Source organism: Manis javanica, chromosome 1, assembly GCF_040802235.1.
Source record: "Manis javanica isolate MJ-LG chromosome 1, MJ_LKY, whole genome shotgun sequence".
NCBI lineage: Eukaryota > Metazoa > Chordata > Mammalia > Pholidota > Manidae > Manis > Manis javanica.
The window spans coordinates 27,955,939-27,973,219 of NC_133156.1; the positions used below are offsets into that span (position 1 = coordinate 27,955,939).

General features: G+C 52.5%; 1 protein-coding gene across 1 annotated transcript; it reads right to left on the bottom strand.

The window, feature by feature from the left end:
* Positions 1 to 110: 110 nt before the first annotated feature.
* On the bottom strand, positions 111 to 16,564 carry CDX1 (caudal type homeobox 1). Its single transcript, XM_017642809.3, has 3 exons — positions 16,040 to 16,564; positions 1,647 to 1,792; positions 111 to 1,099 (listed from the first exon to the last, which is right to left on the bottom strand). Exons 1-3 carry the CDS (start codon positions 16,482 to 16,484, stop codon positions 896 to 898), a joined length of 795 nt encoding a protein of 264 aa, XP_017498298.2. The 5' UTR covers positions 16,485 to 16,564; the 3' UTR covers positions 111 to 895.
* Between the last annotated feature and the right edge of the window lie 717 nt (positions 16,565 to 17,281).

Sequence of the window (17,281 nt, forward strand, 5' to 3'; positions counted from 1 at the left end):
AGGGAAGGGTGAGGATAATTTATACTTCTGTTACATTTTCCTTTAATGCTGTGCATAATGATTTTTATACATTTTTAAATAGAGAAAAAATTTATTCTTGAAACTGCATCCAAGGGTTTCCACTCTATAAACAATACTTGACCAGCCATGAGCTCTGCTTGGTCCACAGAAAGCCTGTAAGGGGTTCCCTGGGGCCTGGGACAGCCTGGTGGGGTGGCAGAAACTTGGCAGGGTGGACTCCACCCCTCTGTGCCCCTCCAGGGGCCTCTCCCCATCTGGAGGCCCCACTGAGAACGCTTGTGAGGGTATGTGGCTCTGCAACCAGAAAGGGACGGGTATCAGAGCCTGTCACTCAGGCCCAGTCCTGTGAGCTCTGTGCTTTGCATCCAGGCTGGAGAGGGTTCAGGTCCTGTTAGGATGGGGGCAGGTAGAGGTGAGGCTGCAGGAGGAGGAGGCAGGTGTGAGCTCGCCACATTCCTCCTCCTTGGGGCACGGTCCCCAAGCATTCCATCCTCTCTAAGCTCCATCACCTTTCTCAACAGGCAGTCCTGTGCCTACAGCATCCCAGCAACCTCCCACCCTTGAACCTGTGGAGGAGGAGGTGGTGCCTGGGGATTTATCTTGGCCCCCTCACCCAGTCCTCTGGAGATTGAAACCTCTAACCCTGAGCTCTCTTATTCCCCTGAGGCCTAGAACACAGGGGCTGGAGAAGGTCCTTCTTTAAAGGCTCACTGCATAGGCCAAAGGATGCAGGGGCCGGGTGGCTTTGTCCAAGGTTACCCAGAAGGTCAGTGGTGGAACTGAGACTTAGATGAGGCTTCCTGGGCTCCAGTGGGAACCACATATCCAGCATCCGAGGCCTCCAGGCCCCCAGCTCACAAGGCTGGGCAGGCAGCTATGGCAGGTACTCCTCCTTGACAGGCATTGGGGAGGTGGCACCCAGGAGGCTGGCAGAGCTGGGGCACAGGCCCCCAAGGGGAGGCCCTGCTGGGGCAGGCGTGACTTGATGGGCTGGTGGCAGTGGCTGTGGCGGCTGCTGCTGCTTCTTCTTATTCACTTTGCGCTCCTTTGCCCGCCGATTTTGGAACCAGATCTTCACCTGTGGTGTTGGAGAACAGAGATGGGGGAGGTGATAGAGAGACAGAATGATGGGGCAGGAGGAAGAGAGGGAGGACAGTCAAGCTCTTAGTTGGTGTGGCGTCTGGGCCTGCCTCCCACTCTACCCACCCAGAGTACTAGGGGCCCTGAGCACGTTCCCCCTCTGGGACATGCTTGCCTACTCCTCTCTGACCTTCCTCCTCTCCATCTCCCAAGGCCATACTCCAGCACCACGCTCTGGAAGCCCTCCAGAGCTCCGTGTGGCTCCTCCTCCTCTGGATTCAAGCAGCACAGATCGTGGCCTGCTGTAGCAGCTAACTGGGTCCCCCATCCCCTTACTAGGGGCCAGGGATATTGGGTTTTGTGGTGGGGGGTCAGGATTTGGCAGCAGCTCAGTCTCTGCCGGGCTGTGTGACCATAGCCAGGAGACTCAACCTCTGTTTTCCTCCCTTGACTGAGCTCTGTAACCTGCCTGGCAGCCAGACTCCCAGTACTGCTCCCATAGCTGAGGTGGGTGGGATCAGGGGGGACCCGGAGGACCCACCCACCTGCCGTTCTGTGAGACCCAGGTTGGCAGCCAGCTCTGATTTCCGCCGGATGGTGATGTAACGGCTATAGTGGAACTCCTTTTCCAGCTCCAGGCGCTGGTGGTCAGTGTAGACCACACGGTACTTGTCCTTGGTCCGGGTCTTGCCTGAGAAGCAGAGGGGACAGGAGGGGAGGTGAGTTGGGAGGGGGAGCCTACAAAAGGTGCAGGCTAGGCCCCCAGGGGGAAGAGCACTCCAGGAGCCCTGAAGCAGGACCCTGAGGTGGGAGGGACACACAGCCAAGTCCTGGGGGTGATCATCCTTCCCCGAGGCTCAGCCTTGGAGACTCCCAACCTGAGAGGCGAGCGCTGCTCTCGTGCCCATTTGGGGAGCCACTGAGGCTCAGAGAGGGAAGCAACTTGCTCAGGGCTAAACAACAAGCTGCTGGTGGAGTTGGAGTTTCAGTCCAGGTCCCTGACCAAGAGCCCTACTCTGATCACCAGCTCCACCAGCTTTAAGCCAGCAGTTTGCAGATGTGGCTGCACACAGACACTTGGGAGGACTTGTGGAAAACAGCTTCCGGGACACCCCTGACAGTGTGAATCGGAAAGCCTGGGCATGCAATCTGCATTTTGAACAAGCTCCCCAGGTGGTTCTGATCCAGGGTCCTCAGACCACAGGTATGAATGACTGGAGACGTGGGGGACACCTGGCAGATGAGAGCAGATTGAGACTCACGGGCTGCCGGCTGCTCTTTTCTCCTGCGCTTGAGAGCACAGGGAAGAGCCACCACAGGCAGGGGGAAAGCTTGCCCACCTGTCCTGGGGTGTATGTCCCTGAGATCCTGCTGAATGCCTGGCAGCTGCTGGCCCCAAAACCAAACAGAAAGGACTAAGACCACCAGCAGCCCTGAGGACCTGTCAGAACCTCGAAAGGCCCAGGTCACCAGGCCCTGAGGTGGGGCTGCCCCTGGGGCTGCGGGCTAGTGTGCCTGGTCTGCTCTCATACCAGTGCCTGCCTGGGCTCAGCCTGCAGATATCTCCTGAGCTCCTGCTGTGGGCCAAGCACTGGAGAACACCAGTAAACTGGAGGTATTCCTGCCTCAGTGAAGCTTTGGTTTTCATAGGAGACAGACCCCCAAAATTCAATATGTTAATAAGTTAGGTAGTGACTAAAAGAAGGCAGGGGAGGAGGACTGAGAATTTAGGGAAGAGAGAGTTTGTGATTTTAAATAGAGTGGCCATGAAGGCCTCATTGAGAAGGGAAATTTAAGCAAAGATCTAAAGTAGGTGAGGGAAGCAGTCATGCAGGTATCTGGGGAAGAGGGCTCCAGGTGGCGGGAACACAAGTGCACAGGCCCTGAGCTGGGAGCATGCCTGACATCTGACATGTACGAGCAACAGTGAGAAGGCTGATGCAGCTGGGGTGCAGTGAGCAAGTGCGAGGGACAGGGCGCACAGGGCCTTGTAGACCACAGAAGGACTCCGGGTTTCACTTAGTCTGGGATGGGGGCCATTGCAAGGCTCTGAGCACAGGAGACATGAAGTCTCATGTAGGTTTTAGTATGATTCCCACTGCTGCACAGAGAACAGACTGGCAAGAGAACGGGAAGCACAGAGGCCTGCAATAGCCTAGGAGAGAGAGGCAGTGGCTTGTCTTCTATGCAGGGACTGGATTTGAGGACTTATGGGGATTAATGTCAGCGCTTTCTTTGGGGCTGGTATCAGAGGTCTGTTTGAAGACAATATTAAGAATCATGCTTGACCTGGATTGGGGGCCTAACTAAACACCGTTTCCCTTGTAAAAGTTGAGCACGTGGCTATAAACAGGAAACACACCCAAGCACATTCAGACCCATACATGCATCCCACCAGGGCGTGGTGGTTCTCTAAATAACCATCAGCCGCCTCCCACTGCACCCAAATGCCACACGATAGTTGGGCCTTCACTTCCCTGGGTCCTGGCTCTGGCTTTGCCTGTGCCTCAGCGCCACAGTGCTAAGTTCCACCCCCCACCCCAGCACCAAGCCCACGCAGCTTGGCAGGACAGCCACTGGGCTCCTCAGGAGCCAAATGGTTTTGTGGAGAACAGAGGCAGCAGATGTTCTGGGCTCTTTTCCGTGGGTTTCATGCCAGAGCGGCAGAACTGCACTGGACGCTTCCTATCCACTGACCTCAGCCACTGCCGACGCAGCACGGGACAGCCTCAGCCCTCTGCCAGGCCTGGCCCAGGAAGGGGACAAGGGTGTGGCTGCTAAGTCCTTGCCTCCAGATGGGGTCCCTCCTTGGCCTAGAAGATTCAGTGCGGCTCGAAAGCAGTTCTGCCTCATGCCACCATCACCAGAGCCCAGCAGAACTCTGAACCCACAGCCCCACTGGATTCATTGGGCTAAAGCCAGAGGGGTCATGAGAGTTAGTCTCCTCCCATTTTATAGATGAAGAGGCTGAGGTTCAGGACGGTCATAAAGCTGCTGGAGACCCAAGTAAGAGAGGCCTTGTGAGTCTCTGGGTCACTGGAGCTCAGGCAAACACAGCCTTGCCCAAGGCCCTGTCACCTGGTCTAGAGCACTCCATCCCTGCTCTCATGCACAAGTCCTCACCCCCTCAGGCCCAGGGTCCACAGAGTCAAAGGGGCCCCTGTAAGCCCTGGCACCAGGAACCCCAAGAGCAGACTCACCTACTTGTATTTCTGGGAAAGGCAGGCCCCTGAGAACTCTGGTCTGGGTCTGGATGGTCTGAAGGCCAGGGGTCCTTGAAAATACCCAGGAGCCTCAGCCTAAGGCAGGGAGATGAGGCTCTTGGCCCATTCAGACCTCAGCCTGAGAGCTGAGAGCCTACAAGCAACAATAATGAAGACACCTTTCTTTCAGGTACCCAGCTGTTCACTCCCATCCTTTCTGACGAGCAAGTGGGGATCCATCATACCCATTCCATAGAGTGGGGAAAATCAAGGCTCAGAAGGGGCCCTTGCTCAGGGCCATCCTGCCTAGTAGTGGTATGAACCCGGGCTCAGGTGCCCTGACCTCCAGCCTGGCTCTTACCAGCAGTGGGGATGGGGCATCAATGGAGATAAGGCTCTTGCCGTGTAATAATTCTTCCTCTTTGTACTAGCACGGCTGCCAGTGAAGACCCAGCCTATAGGCCCTGTCACCCCCTCTCTGGGCCCAGAGGAGAAACTGATGGGCTCAGGAAACCATTGGCCAGCATCTATCTGCTGGAGCTGCTCAAAGCACACAATTTTATTCCTAAAAAAATGTCTCTGCCAAAGAACAAAATGTTTGATATCACACTGTGTCCAGAACCTAGGGGATCCCATATGTTGTCCAAGGAGTGATGACTAGAACAACCTCCTTGGAGCCTAACTTGTTTATATCTAGCTTCATTTAACATGACATACCCATCAATCCCACTTCCAGGGATTGATTTCACAGATAAATGCCCCAAACTGTAGCTGATCTGAATAGCACAAGATGAAAAGCCATGTACATTTCTACAAGAAGAGAACTGGTTAAATAAAAATTGGTACATCCACATAAAGGATCATTATGCAGTCTTTAAAAAGAAATTATAAAGCTCCATACATATCAGTTGGAGCAATTTCTAAGATATGTTGTTAACAAAAGCAAAAGCAAGATGTGGAATGTTGGAAATAGTATATTTCTGTCTGAATAAAAATGGAGGGATACATACACATTTGTGTACCCTCAGAATTTTTTCTGAAAATATATACAGAGGCTGCCTATGGATTGGGAACTGGAGGCTGCGAGGCCACAGGTAGGAAGGAGTCTTTGGGATATTTAAATTTTTACTAGGTGGAAATGTGAACTTGTATTTTTCATGACAGGAGCCGTAGGCTCCAGTCTCCACTCTGGAACAGACCTCCTGACTGCCCCAAGCCAAGGTTCCTTCCCCCTCCTGTGAGCACCTGTGCCACCCTGGGAGCCCAGGGGGAGGGGGCAGGGAGATGCGTGAGAGCAGTGGGGCAGAGGGAGGACCCAGGATGAATGATTTACAGGCCCCTGGGACACTGGGGCAAAGGCAGAAGTCAGGGCTCCTGTAACAGGTGTCGGATGGGGGCCAGCCACTCCCAGCCACCTAATGAATAACGCTTTGGGCCAGATGCCAGCACGAGTGGATAGGAAGGAGGGAGTGGGAGGGAGTCCCCCAGCTCCTCAGGGATGAGCACAGTGGGCAAGAGCCTTGGATAACTCACCTGAAAGAGATGCTTTCTCTCTGCTCAGGCATGGGACACAAGGAAAGGCCCATTCACATGCAACAGGCTGTCATGGTGGTAGTAAATTCTCCACCCACTAAAGAATGCACAGTGGAGGCTCTGGGAAGCTACAGACTAATGGTTCCAAATGCCTAACCATCAGCCTCAGAAATGCCTGGCGCACAAAGATTCTAGCCAGAAATTCAGATTCAGTGGGGCTAAAGTGGGCTCAGGGGTTTAATACTTGAATAGCTCTCAGGTGACCCTGACATGTGGTTGTTGTTTGGGCAAGCAGAGCTCTAGGATTGTGTGTACAGCTTTTCACAAGCTGGGTGATCTAGGACAATCACTTCACCCCTCTGAGCCTCATTTTCCGTATCTGTTTATTATTTTAATAATGTCCATGTGTCAGGCATTTTGTATACATCTCTCAACAACCTATGAAGTTGTACAACTGTTATCCCTACTTTATAGATGAAAACTGAGGCTCAAAGAGATCCACATCGGGCAGGTAGGATTTAAATCCAGGTCTGTCCAGCCTAAGCAGCAGCACTAACACAGTATAAGGTTTCCACAGTCATCTTCAATCCTCAGGTGTACAGGGGAACACTTGAGATGGATGGATGCATAGTACTTGGCACTTAGTAGGTGCACATGGGTTCATTTCCAGTAGTAGTAGGAGAGCCGTATAGCAGGAATTCTGGGAAATGGATCTGGGCAATGATAGTGTGTTGGACGAGACTTTATTTATAAGGTCCCTTCCAACTTGGCAACGTGAAGCTCCCAATGTTTGTTGATTATCTAATTGTGTTTGTTATTATTGCTGAAGGAATTCTAAGATTGAATTCCCTGTCTGAGAGTCTAAATACTGGGCCTGCCCATTTGGAGGATAGGGGGCAGGGGCCCTGGCAGCCTGCACTGGGGCCTCCCCATCCAGCCTGGGCCCTACAAGGACAGAGTTCAGCATCTGCCCCCAGGGGTGGATGGCTCCAGGAAAATCAAATGGCCTCTGGGTCAGCACTTCCTTTGCCCTTTTCCTGCTGGGTTTGTGGCCCTCAGGGATGATACTGCCATCTCTAGTCCTCAGGTCCTAGAACACAAATCCAGCCCCAAATCCTCTATGAGCCCTCCTTGTGTGGTCCAGCCCCAATTGGCTGTACATCAAAATTCCCCCAAAACACATACACATACACACATGTATGTACACATGCATGCATGGAAGCTTGTTAGATACATATTCCAAACTCCACCCCAGATCTACTGCATCCTGGTCTCCCTGTCCTCTTTTAACAAGCCCACAGGGGGATTCTGAACCACTAGCTGGAGTCAGTAGGTCCTGGTCCCAGTTCTGTGCTGTGTGGCCTTGACTAAGTCCCTTCTCTTCTCTGGGTCTCAGTGTCTGCTGTGCATCAGAAAAGGGCTGGGGTGTTAGCTCTGAGGGCCCTGTTGATTCTGAGGTTCTGTGCAGCTCTGAGACCTTCCTTACTGGCCTGGGCCCAGATCTGACCAACCTTAGCTGGAGGACTTGACACGTGACTGAACTTCTTGGATGTGAGAGCAGTTTGAAAAGGGCAAAGAGCTATGGAGATGCCAAGGAGAACCAGGCTATTTGCAGAAGCGGATATTGGATCCCTCGGGAGAGGGAAGGATGCTGTGTGACGAGGAGCTGCAAGGAAAAGAACACACCAGCCCAGGGGTGGGGGGATATGGCCCGGCTACCAGCTGGACATATGACTCTCAGTTGGCGCCTGTTTCCACATCTGAACCACGAGGCGTGGGGCCTTAGCTGCAGCAATCCTAAGCTGGCCAGTTCCATGATGGATGGTGTCCTTTCTAAGCATGAGGCTTTCTGTTGGCCTGCCCACAACTGGGTCCTTGTTTCAGCAGATTTGCCTGTCCCAGGCCACTCCACCATGGTCCCTCATTCAGGCCCGGCAGCAGGCATGAGGCTGGCATGGGAGTGAGGGTAGGGTGGCCTGGCCAACCACAAACTGGAGCCTAGCAGCTTCAGGCAAGCTTCCCTTCCAGACTGAGCCTCATTTTCTATGTCTATAAAGTGGGGATAGAGTAATTATAATTCTAGTAATGGCCATGTGTCAGGCACTTTGTATACATCTCCCGACAACCTATGAAGCTCCTCGCCACAGTGCTGTCCGCACACACCTCCTCCTCCCAGGCCGCCTCTGCATCACCCTCTGCCCTACCTTCTTCATGGAGATTTGCAGTCTGACTAGGATATGGGAGGCAGAGAAGCCGGCAGACACTTCAGTCTGATGACCCAATAGTTCTAACTCAGCCCGGTCACGTGCCAGTGGTGGGAACCCAGGCAAGTCACTGAACCTCTCTGAGTCCCCATTTATTCATCTGTAAAAAGATGACATGAATTCCTCTTTTATACATGGTAATTGTGGAGATTAGATGTGCTCATCTATTTAACAAGGTATTAATAAAAACTAGCTGTAACAACACTGCCCTAGACAACAACGAAGATGAAGATGGCTGCAGAGACAGTATTCTCAATGGAGAATAAGGAGCCCTTCTGGCATGAATTACCATTCTAGGAACTCTGGAGAGGGATTTTCTGATGCTGCGCCAGGCGACAGCTCTCAGCCACCTGTGGCTATTTACATTTAAATTAATTAAATAGAATTAAACATTCAGGTCTTTAGTCATTAGCCTTATCTCAAGTGCTTGATAGACACATGCAGGTAGTGGCTAGCATACTGGACAGCACAGATATAGAGCATTTCCACCCTCACAGGAAGTTCTATTGCACAGCTTTGCTAGACCAAACTCCTGCCAAGATGCCCACACCTGTATGGCATACCCCACCAGGCTGTGCCTGTATTATCTGCAAAGCAGCCTGGTCTTGTGTCTACCACCCATTTATATTCCTCCTTCATTTTTCCATAGGGATACCAAAACTAAGGGGTGCTGTTGGCCCAGAACCACCATTCTAAGATGCATACAGCAGCTGTGTTCCTTCAGGTTGTCTTCCCCTAGCCTGAACAGCCTGAGGTCTTTCTGAGCTGTTTTCTGGTGGAGTTTGCAGGCCTTTGCCCTACCCTGGCCATCCACCTCTGTCTGGAAGTGGGGTCCCTGCCTAATGTCTGCAGGCATGGGCTCTGGAGTGCTGCATTCTGGGTGGAGTTGCAGGAAGGGGCTCTGGACTCTAGCCCTTTTCTAGCTCACTGTATGACCTTGGCAGGTGCCCCCACCTCAGTGCCTGGCGATGCTATGTTGCTCACCCAGTCCTATAACAGTGTCTGACATACAGTGAGTACTTGGTGAATCCTTGTGGAACACGTAACAGAAACCTACTGCTTCCTGGTCTTCCTCATCTCAGTAAGTGGCCCCCATCCCCCAGCCACTCTGGCCAAAAGCCTAGGTGGCACTTCCCTGTACCTCACATCCAATCTGTCAGCTGGGCAGCTCAGCTTCCAAAGGACATCCTTCTGTCCAGCTCCACTGCTGTTTCAGCCTTAGTCAAAGCCACTAATCTTAATAGAGAAACATGCAGTTCTGGGGTCAGAAATACCTGCATTTGAAAAAAATATTAAGTGCATGCTGAGCAGTCAGTAGATGCTAGTTCATATTATTACTACAGTAGATGCTCAATACTTCCTTGTTAAATAGTTCGTTTCCCTCTTTCATGGGGTGGTGGTGGTGGTGCACATTAAGAACAAGCAGTCACATAACTGTGTTCATGTTACTCCTCCCAATTTTACATGTCTGATGTGGGGGAAAAGGCATGGGTTTTAAGTCTGAGACCCAGCTTTTCAATTTATCTTTGTGATCTAGGCAGCTACTTAACCTCTCTGCAAACTAGTTCTTTTCATCTGTAAAATGGACAACAACTAAAACCATAGGATTATTATGAATGTGAAATAAGAAAATATGTAAACCATCTAGCATGGTACCAGTATATAATGAGTACTCAGTAAATTTTAATTCCCTAATATCTCTTACTCCTCCCTTTTGAGGCTTATCATCGGAAAAAAATTATTTACACACACACACACACACACACACACACACACACACACACACACACACACACAAGAACAAGCAGTCACACAAATGAAATAATTATAAACTATGATTAGGGTGAAGGAAAGCAAGCCGAAAGCTGAGAGTTAGGTTAAGTGGTGGGGTGGGTGGAGGGCAGCTACTTTATTTAGCTTAGAGGAGGTCTCCTGGAGGAGGTGACATTTAAGTGAAGACCTGAAGGCTGAGAAAGAGGAATGATGGAGAAGTCACCAATGGGGCAGAATATTCCAGAAAGAACAGCATGTGCAAAGGTCCTAAGGCAGAGAGTGACAGAGTAAGGGGAAGACAGTGCCAGTTCTCTAAGAAGACCCCTCTGCCCTTTTCTGGCCAGAATCCCTAGCACCTAGAAAAATGCTGGGCATAGAAGACACACACAGAGAATATCACTGCCTGCCTGAATGAATGAATGTGAGGCACATGACGAGGCTGGGGAGGCTAGCAGAGCTCAGCTCTTGGGTGAGGAGTTTGCATTTGATTTCAAGAGCAATTGGAAGTCACTGGAGGGCGTTAGCCTGGAGTGGCTTTCACTACCACCTGCTCCCTTTCTCTGTTGATGCAGAAGGATCTATGTGCCCCCTCCCAGTTTGAGGGGTGTGTGTGGCCTGGTGAGGGTTTAGCATGTAAACATGATGATAGACCTGACTCCAGACACAGATGTTGTTTCCGAATTCCAGCAGCTCCAGGACAGAAATCTGAGGGGCCAGCCCATTAAGATAACTTTCTACTGACAAGCCAGCCCCTGCTGCTCACAAAGCCATTATGGACCTTCAGAATGATTTTTCAAGCTCTCAGCAGTGATATCTGCCAAAGCGGGAGAAAAAAACACCCAACCAAAAAAGGCCTTGTGCCACCTTCTAACTGGGTCATCCCCCTTCCCAGTTACATCTGAGAAATTAGGTGTCAAATGTAGCTTCTGCCTTGAGAACCAGATTTAAACAGCCTGGCCCCTGCGGTGCCAACCCTCCCCCTCCAGCCTCTTAGTGCTCTTCCCTGACTGACCTCTTTTGCCCCACCTAGGCTGGGACACACATGGGGAGAGGGGCTGGGCCGAACTGAGCATGTTGCTGCATTTGACCAGCACTCCTCAGGCTACAGAGCCTGGGTGTCCTGGAGCCCGTGCTACTGCGCCCTAGCCATGTGAGCTTGGGCAGCCACCTTCCCCTCTCTGAGCCTCATCGACTTTACCTGTAAAATGAGGCTAACAATAGATCCTCACACCTCTTAGGGTTGTTATGAAGCTTAAGTGAGAACACCCACGCAAAATTCTTGGCACAGTGCCTGGCACACAGTTAGGACTCAGTCTGTGCCAGTTATCTGCTTTACTGTGAGCGCCTACTACGGGCAAGGCCTTGTGACAAGGATGGAACTGATTAGGAGTGGTCCTCAAGGGGATCACAGATGGTGGATAAATAAAACAGTCAGTGCAAGTGCTGTTAAAACAAGGGCCAGATGCACTGCTTGGGGAGAGGGAGCCAACAGGGAGGGCTTTCTGGAGAAGGTGGCCTTGGAGAAGGAGGAGCATTTGAATTAGTGAAGACGTAGGAGGGAAGGAGGGGCAGTTCAGACTGGGGACCCAGACTGGAGAGGCAGGGCGTGTGAGGTGTGCGCTCTTGGGCACCTGCCAGGGAGCGGCAGAGATGACCGTAGGCACCGATGCGCTGAGCACTTTTTGTGTGCCAAGCACAGTAGGTGCACTTTACAGGCACCATCGCTTCAAAGTGTGATCCTCTCATTATCTTAATGCTACTTTGGAAGAAACTGATGCTCAGAGAAATGATCGAAGTTAACTTGCCTGAGGTTACACAGCTTCTAGAAGAAATGCAATCCCAGGCCTGAGGCTCCCACACCTGGCTCTCAACTGTCTCCACTAAGCATCTCTGTTTCTAGGCAAACTAGCAGGGGAGTGGCTTCAACAAAGGGTTGGAGCCAGGTCTGAAGAGGGCTCTAATGCCACAGAAATGGGCCTGGATTTTAGAACACTGAAATGGCATAAAGTGAAATGGCAATTCCATTGCAGTGGGGAGCTGTGGAATGCTCTTGAGCAGGGGATGTGCCTTGAAAAGGTTTGGAAGACAGGTGGGGCATAAGAGAGAGGCTGAAGGTGAGGGACCGGGTTGGTGGCTGTGGCAACGGGTCCAAGGGAGAGGGTCTGGAACGTGGTGGGGAGAAGGGTGTTCATCCCTTTCAAGGGCCTCATTTTCTCCAACTGAAAACTTGAAGGGCTTGGAACAAGATTCAAATCCTGCTGCAACAGTCTCATCCACTGAGCAAACATCTCCCTAGTTGTGTGGGGAATTCAGCCACCCCAATGGGCTGTTCATCTTGAAGTACTGTTTATTTACGAGGAATGGAGGCTGAACTTTTAAGAAAGAGAAGATTTATAACCCTCTTTATGAAAATGCTGATATTAATAGATGCAAAGTGAGAAGACAAAAATACAGTATCTCTTGCTGTGATTTCCTAGCTTGGCCTCAGTCAAGAGACAGTGATCACTCAGAACTGGTTAATATTTTGATTATGGAATGAAGGCCAACAGCCTCTCCCTCACCTTGCACATTTTCTCTGCCTGTTCCTTAGATTCAAGATGGGGTCTTAGTCCCAGCCTCACCCCCAGGCGAGGCTGGCACACTGTCCCAGTGCGGAGAGGGAAGCAGCCAGCCTTCTACCTTTGGCAGGAGCTGATCAGCTGGACAGTTGTGGAGCCATCTCCAGAGTTGAGACCTCAGAAACCTGGGTCAAAGCTGAGATCTCATCTCTTCCCACTTCTCCCAGAGTTTGGCTTACTGTTCCTCACTTGTCCTATTCATTCACTCAGCAAAATGTATACTAAAGATCATGCTTACAACGTTGGAATGTAGAGATGGGTCAAAGAGATGTGGCTCTGGATCTCATGGGTGTTTGTCTAGGTGGGTGGGTGGCAGAACAGACAACACACAAATAAGTAAATGAGTAAACTGAAATCAGGGTTAGTGCTTTGAAGGAAACATGGCAAAGATTTTTTTTTTGGTTTAGAACAAAAGAAATGTATTCTCTCACAATTCTAGAGGCCAGAAACCTTAAATCAAGGTGCCAGTAAGGCACCAAGAGGTTTACATTCGCTCAGGAGGCTGTGCATTTCACATCACTTCCTCTGTGTTTCTGGAAACATGGCGAAGATTTTTGATGGGTAGAGGGGCAGCCTTCCTTGGGTAGTCATGGAGGACCTCTCTAAGGAGAACCCCCACTAAGCCAAGACCCAAAGGGTGAGGAGGTAGGCCTGCAAAGAGGGAGAAGGAGGAGCATATATCTAAGACCTACACTAGGATGTGGCACATCTAAGAAACTCAGAGGTTGGTGTGGCTAGAGCTCAGTGGCCTGGGGTAAGGTCAGGGAGGTGTGCAGGGACCAGCCTGGGGCTCTATCATCTTGCAGACTTCAGGAAGCAATGTAGATTTTGCCTAACATGGTGAGAAACCATTGGAAAATTGTGACTTATCCAACAACCAGCCCAACACAGGCTCCACTTGTGTGAAACTAGAATATCCCTTCTCTGGGCTTTAGTTCTCCATCTGTATGTTTGGTTCTTAACAGTCCAGTTCAGATACCCTAGAATGCTAAAAGCTCAGAAGAGGGTCAGAAGGGGCTGGCCAAGAAGGGTACCCTAAGACCTGATGGCCAACCACATGTGCTGGGGTGGGGAGGGAGGGTTGGCATGCACTGACCTTCCCTCTGCCATCCCAGAGAATAGATTCACACAAGGAATATGCCTGCAGACCCTGTATCTTCACTAATCAGAAGGTGAAATGGAAGCCAAAGAGGGAGGCACATGGCCTTTCTCTCAGGGAGGGTCTCTAACCCCACTCCAATTCTTTTCCCATCTCAGGTGCACTGGTCAGAGCCAAATGTCCCCTGGGCAGAGAGGCAACAGCTTCTAGCTTACAGAAGGCCAAGGCTCTTGCATCCTTGGTAGAATGGGCCTAACCTAGCTTCTGGGGAACCACTTTCCTTGGGAGCCCCCAAACCTCCTTTGGCCCTTCCTTCTACTTTCTGGGAGTAAAGGGGGAAAAGTCTTTTGCCTTTGGGCAGAGTTACTCCTAGGCACCTATCTGCCTGGGGACAATCGTTTCCAAATGACTTTGAAGACCTGAGGCTGACCTGGGTCCATAGCTCCAGTGCCCAGAGAAAAGAGGTGATTTGCCTCACATTACAGCTTGGAAGCTCCTCCAGGCCTCCTGCCAGTCCTCTGACCCCAACTAGCCTACTCTCTCTCCCCATCACATGGTGATGGCCTTTCTCCAAGTACCCAAGTGGGGAACCTCCCCCTGCATCTCAAACTCCCCATCTATCTCCAAGTCACATGATCAGCACGAAGCAACAACTGGAATAGAGAAGCAAGAAAATACTCTTCCTTCTCCAAGGAACAGACACAGAACAGCAGGCCTCTGAGGGCCAGGTGCCTCCTCTCAGATAATCGAATGTAGGATCTCAGCCAGGGTTTATGGATATAGCTTCTGGGAGCTTTAAGAACCCTTGAAACTGTTTGCCAATTCAGGCAACATTTTTTTTCTAGGGAGAAGATTTGTACCTTCCACCAGATTCTTCAAAGGGGTCTTTTTGTAACTCCAACAAAGGTAAAAAAGCCTTCCCTCTCATGTCACAGATGGTAAAACTGAGACCCAAAAAAGATGACTAACTCAAGAGAAGATTGTTTAGAGGATTAGAGCACAAGTCTGGTAGCCAGTCTGTCAGGGTTCAAGTCCCTAACCACGTACTTGGTTATATAGGCTTATGTTAAGCATTTAACCAGTCTATGCCAGAGTGCCTTCATCTTAAAAATAGGGGTGATAATAGTACCTAGGATAATATTGTAAGAATTAAATGAATTAATATATGTAAGACCTTAAGTCAGCGCCTGGTCCACTAGTAAGTGTTCCATAAAAGTTAGCTGATACCGTTTAGAGAAGGTCACAGAAGCAAGTGGCAGAGCTGGGGTGTGCACACCAGTCCTCTGAGGCCTCTGGAGGCAGAGTGGAGGTTCTGTGTCCCTGGGAGTGCCAAGAAGGTGGGCTGATTGTAGCCAGACCTGTAGCTACTGGTCAGTCCTTCCCCAGTGTCTGCCCCTGGAGCAAGCTGGGTGAGTGTGGGGATATGGGGGCTGAATTGAGAGAGAAGGTAGGGGAAGTCCCAGGCTCCTGCCCAACTGGAGGAAGAGGAGGAGGGGCTGGGCATCAAAGGGTGGGCAAGCCAACTTCCCGCCCCCAAGGCCAGGTGGCCTTTGTCAGGGCAGGCCTGACACATTCGGGACAATGGGGTGTGGTGTTCACTTTCCGGCCAACAGGAGTCACTGCTGAGCCAGGGAACAGCCTGTTACATGACAAAGGGGGGACCTATGAAGGAAGTCAGGCCGCCCCTCATTAAAGCTGGGCCTTTGTCCTGCCCCCTCCCCTGCCTTTGAAGAGGGTGGATCAGAGAGGCCTGCCTGGGGGCAGGAGGTTCTCAGGCTCAGGAGCCAAACAGTAGCCACCTTCCCAACTGCTCTGCTTTCCCCTCCCCTGGGGTCAAGAGTTCAGGGAGGGCCCTGGGATGGTAAGGTAGGGACGTCCCCACCCCAGTCTAACCAAAGAGGGCCCTTTTTTAGTCCAAAGGATATGACCCACCAGTCTCTTCACTACACTGTACGGATGGGGTGGTGTGCGTGTGTTGGGGGGAGGGGCTGGGGAGTTGCTCCTGAGACCTGGAGAAGAAAGTGAGCTGCCCGCTGTTCACACAGTCAGCACCCTCCTTTCTGGCGGGTTTGCAGCTTCTGCTTGGGGCTGGGATGGGGTGGAAAAAACCGGATGGCGACGGGCGTCAGGGCTGGGAAAAGAGCCCTGCGATGAAGCTGGGGGACCCGTGTTCTAGTTCTGGCTTTGCCCTGCAACCGCAACTAGGGCTTCTTCACTCAGTGGGCTCTCGGTTTCCCCATCCTCACAGAAAGGCAGGTTGTTTTTCTGAGGCTGCCGGCAGGCTGGGATTCAAAAGGCGGAAGCCGAGAGAACAGCCCTCCAGGCGAGAGTGGTCAGGGAGGCCACACTCGGGCAACCCAAACAGGGCCAGGGGCAGAGGTCACACTCGGGGCGGCTGGGGCCTCGCCCTAGCACCTGCCGGTGCCCGAGGGGGGGAGGGGGCCTTACCGCTGCCACCGGCGCCTCCGGCCACCACGCTGCGCCGCATCCACTCGTAGGGCGTCCGTCTTTGCGCTCCGGGTGAGGACGGCGCGCTCGGGCCGCCAAGGGGCTGCCCCAGGAGACCCGAACCGGGCCCAGGGGGCGCGGGCACCGGGCTAAAGTCCGGGGAGAGTCCGAAAGCCAGCGGGGCTGTGCTGGAGGCGGGGGCCGAGGGGCCCGGGCCGTAGGCGGTGGCCCAGTCGTCCCTGGGCGCAGAGAAGGGTCCGCTCCAGGCCGCAGGGGGCGCGGGGGCCGGCTCCACGTGCGGGCAGCCGGTGAGGTCGGGGTACTGCGGGGGCCCTGGGGGCGGGGGCGGGGGGCCGTAGGCCTGCGGGCCCAGGCCGAGACCCGGCGGCCTGGCGGGGCCGGCGTACACGGGAGAGCCCTTCTCCAGCACATAGCCCACGTACATGGTGGCCGCGGGCCTCCCCGCGCATACTGGGCCCTGGAGCTGCCGCTGCCGGCCGCCCCGACGAGCGCGGCTCACCTGAACCCGTCTGCCCAGCCTCCACGCCCGCCCCACCCAGGCCTTTTATAGCTCCAGGCAGCCTGCGGCCCCAGTCACGGCGGGTTTGCATTTCAAAGCGGGGGGGAACCTCCGGGCTGCGAATCAAAGGGGGAAACCCGTCGGGGGCGGGGGTTCAAAAGGAGACAAATTGCCACCCCAAGCGGGAGACGGACGGACCAGGGCCTGGAGCGTCGAGGAATCATTAGGTGTGGGAGTCTCTTGCGAGGCCGGTGGCTCAGCGCCCTAAACGCGTCGTTCTCTCCGGGGCCGCGTGGGTAGCGCTGCGACCCCAATTTACAGTTGGAGAAAACACTGCAACGTCGGCGGGGGAACCCCAGGCCAGTGTCACACAGCCACAGTAGGCCTGTGGCCCACTACACAGTGACAGCCTTGAGATGAGGGGGGCAATCTCACTTCAAACGGGGTTCCTGTCAGTAAGGTAGCGGGACCTTAATCTTTTGGGAGGAGGGGTCGTGATCCCTCTGAGTAGCTGCTGAAAGCTTTGGATGTTTTTCCCGGGGAAATGCACATATGCACGTATATGAGTCTGCATACAACTGGTAGTTGGTCTGAGTTGGTTCTCAAGAGAAAGTTCTTAAAGAGGCAGGGTAGGGGTATCTTTGGGGGACATTCTACCAAACTTTTGCAGTTCTCTTGATCACCTGTTCACCTTCATTTTAATGAAAAATTTCAAACATATG

Coding starts and splice junctions, on each gene's coding strand:
- CDX1 (XM_017642809.3), bottom strand. CDS start 16,484: ATGTACGTGGGCTATGTGCTGGAGAAGGGCTCTCCCGTGTACGCCGGC. Junction 1,793..16,039: donor CGGAGGCGCCGGTGGCAGCG/GTAAGGCCCCCT, acceptor TCTGCTTCTCAG/GCAAGACCCGGACCAAGGAC. Junction 1,100..1,646: donor TGGGTCTCACAGAACGGCAG/GTGGGTGGGTCC, acceptor CCAACACCACAG/GTGAAGATCTGGTTCCAAAA.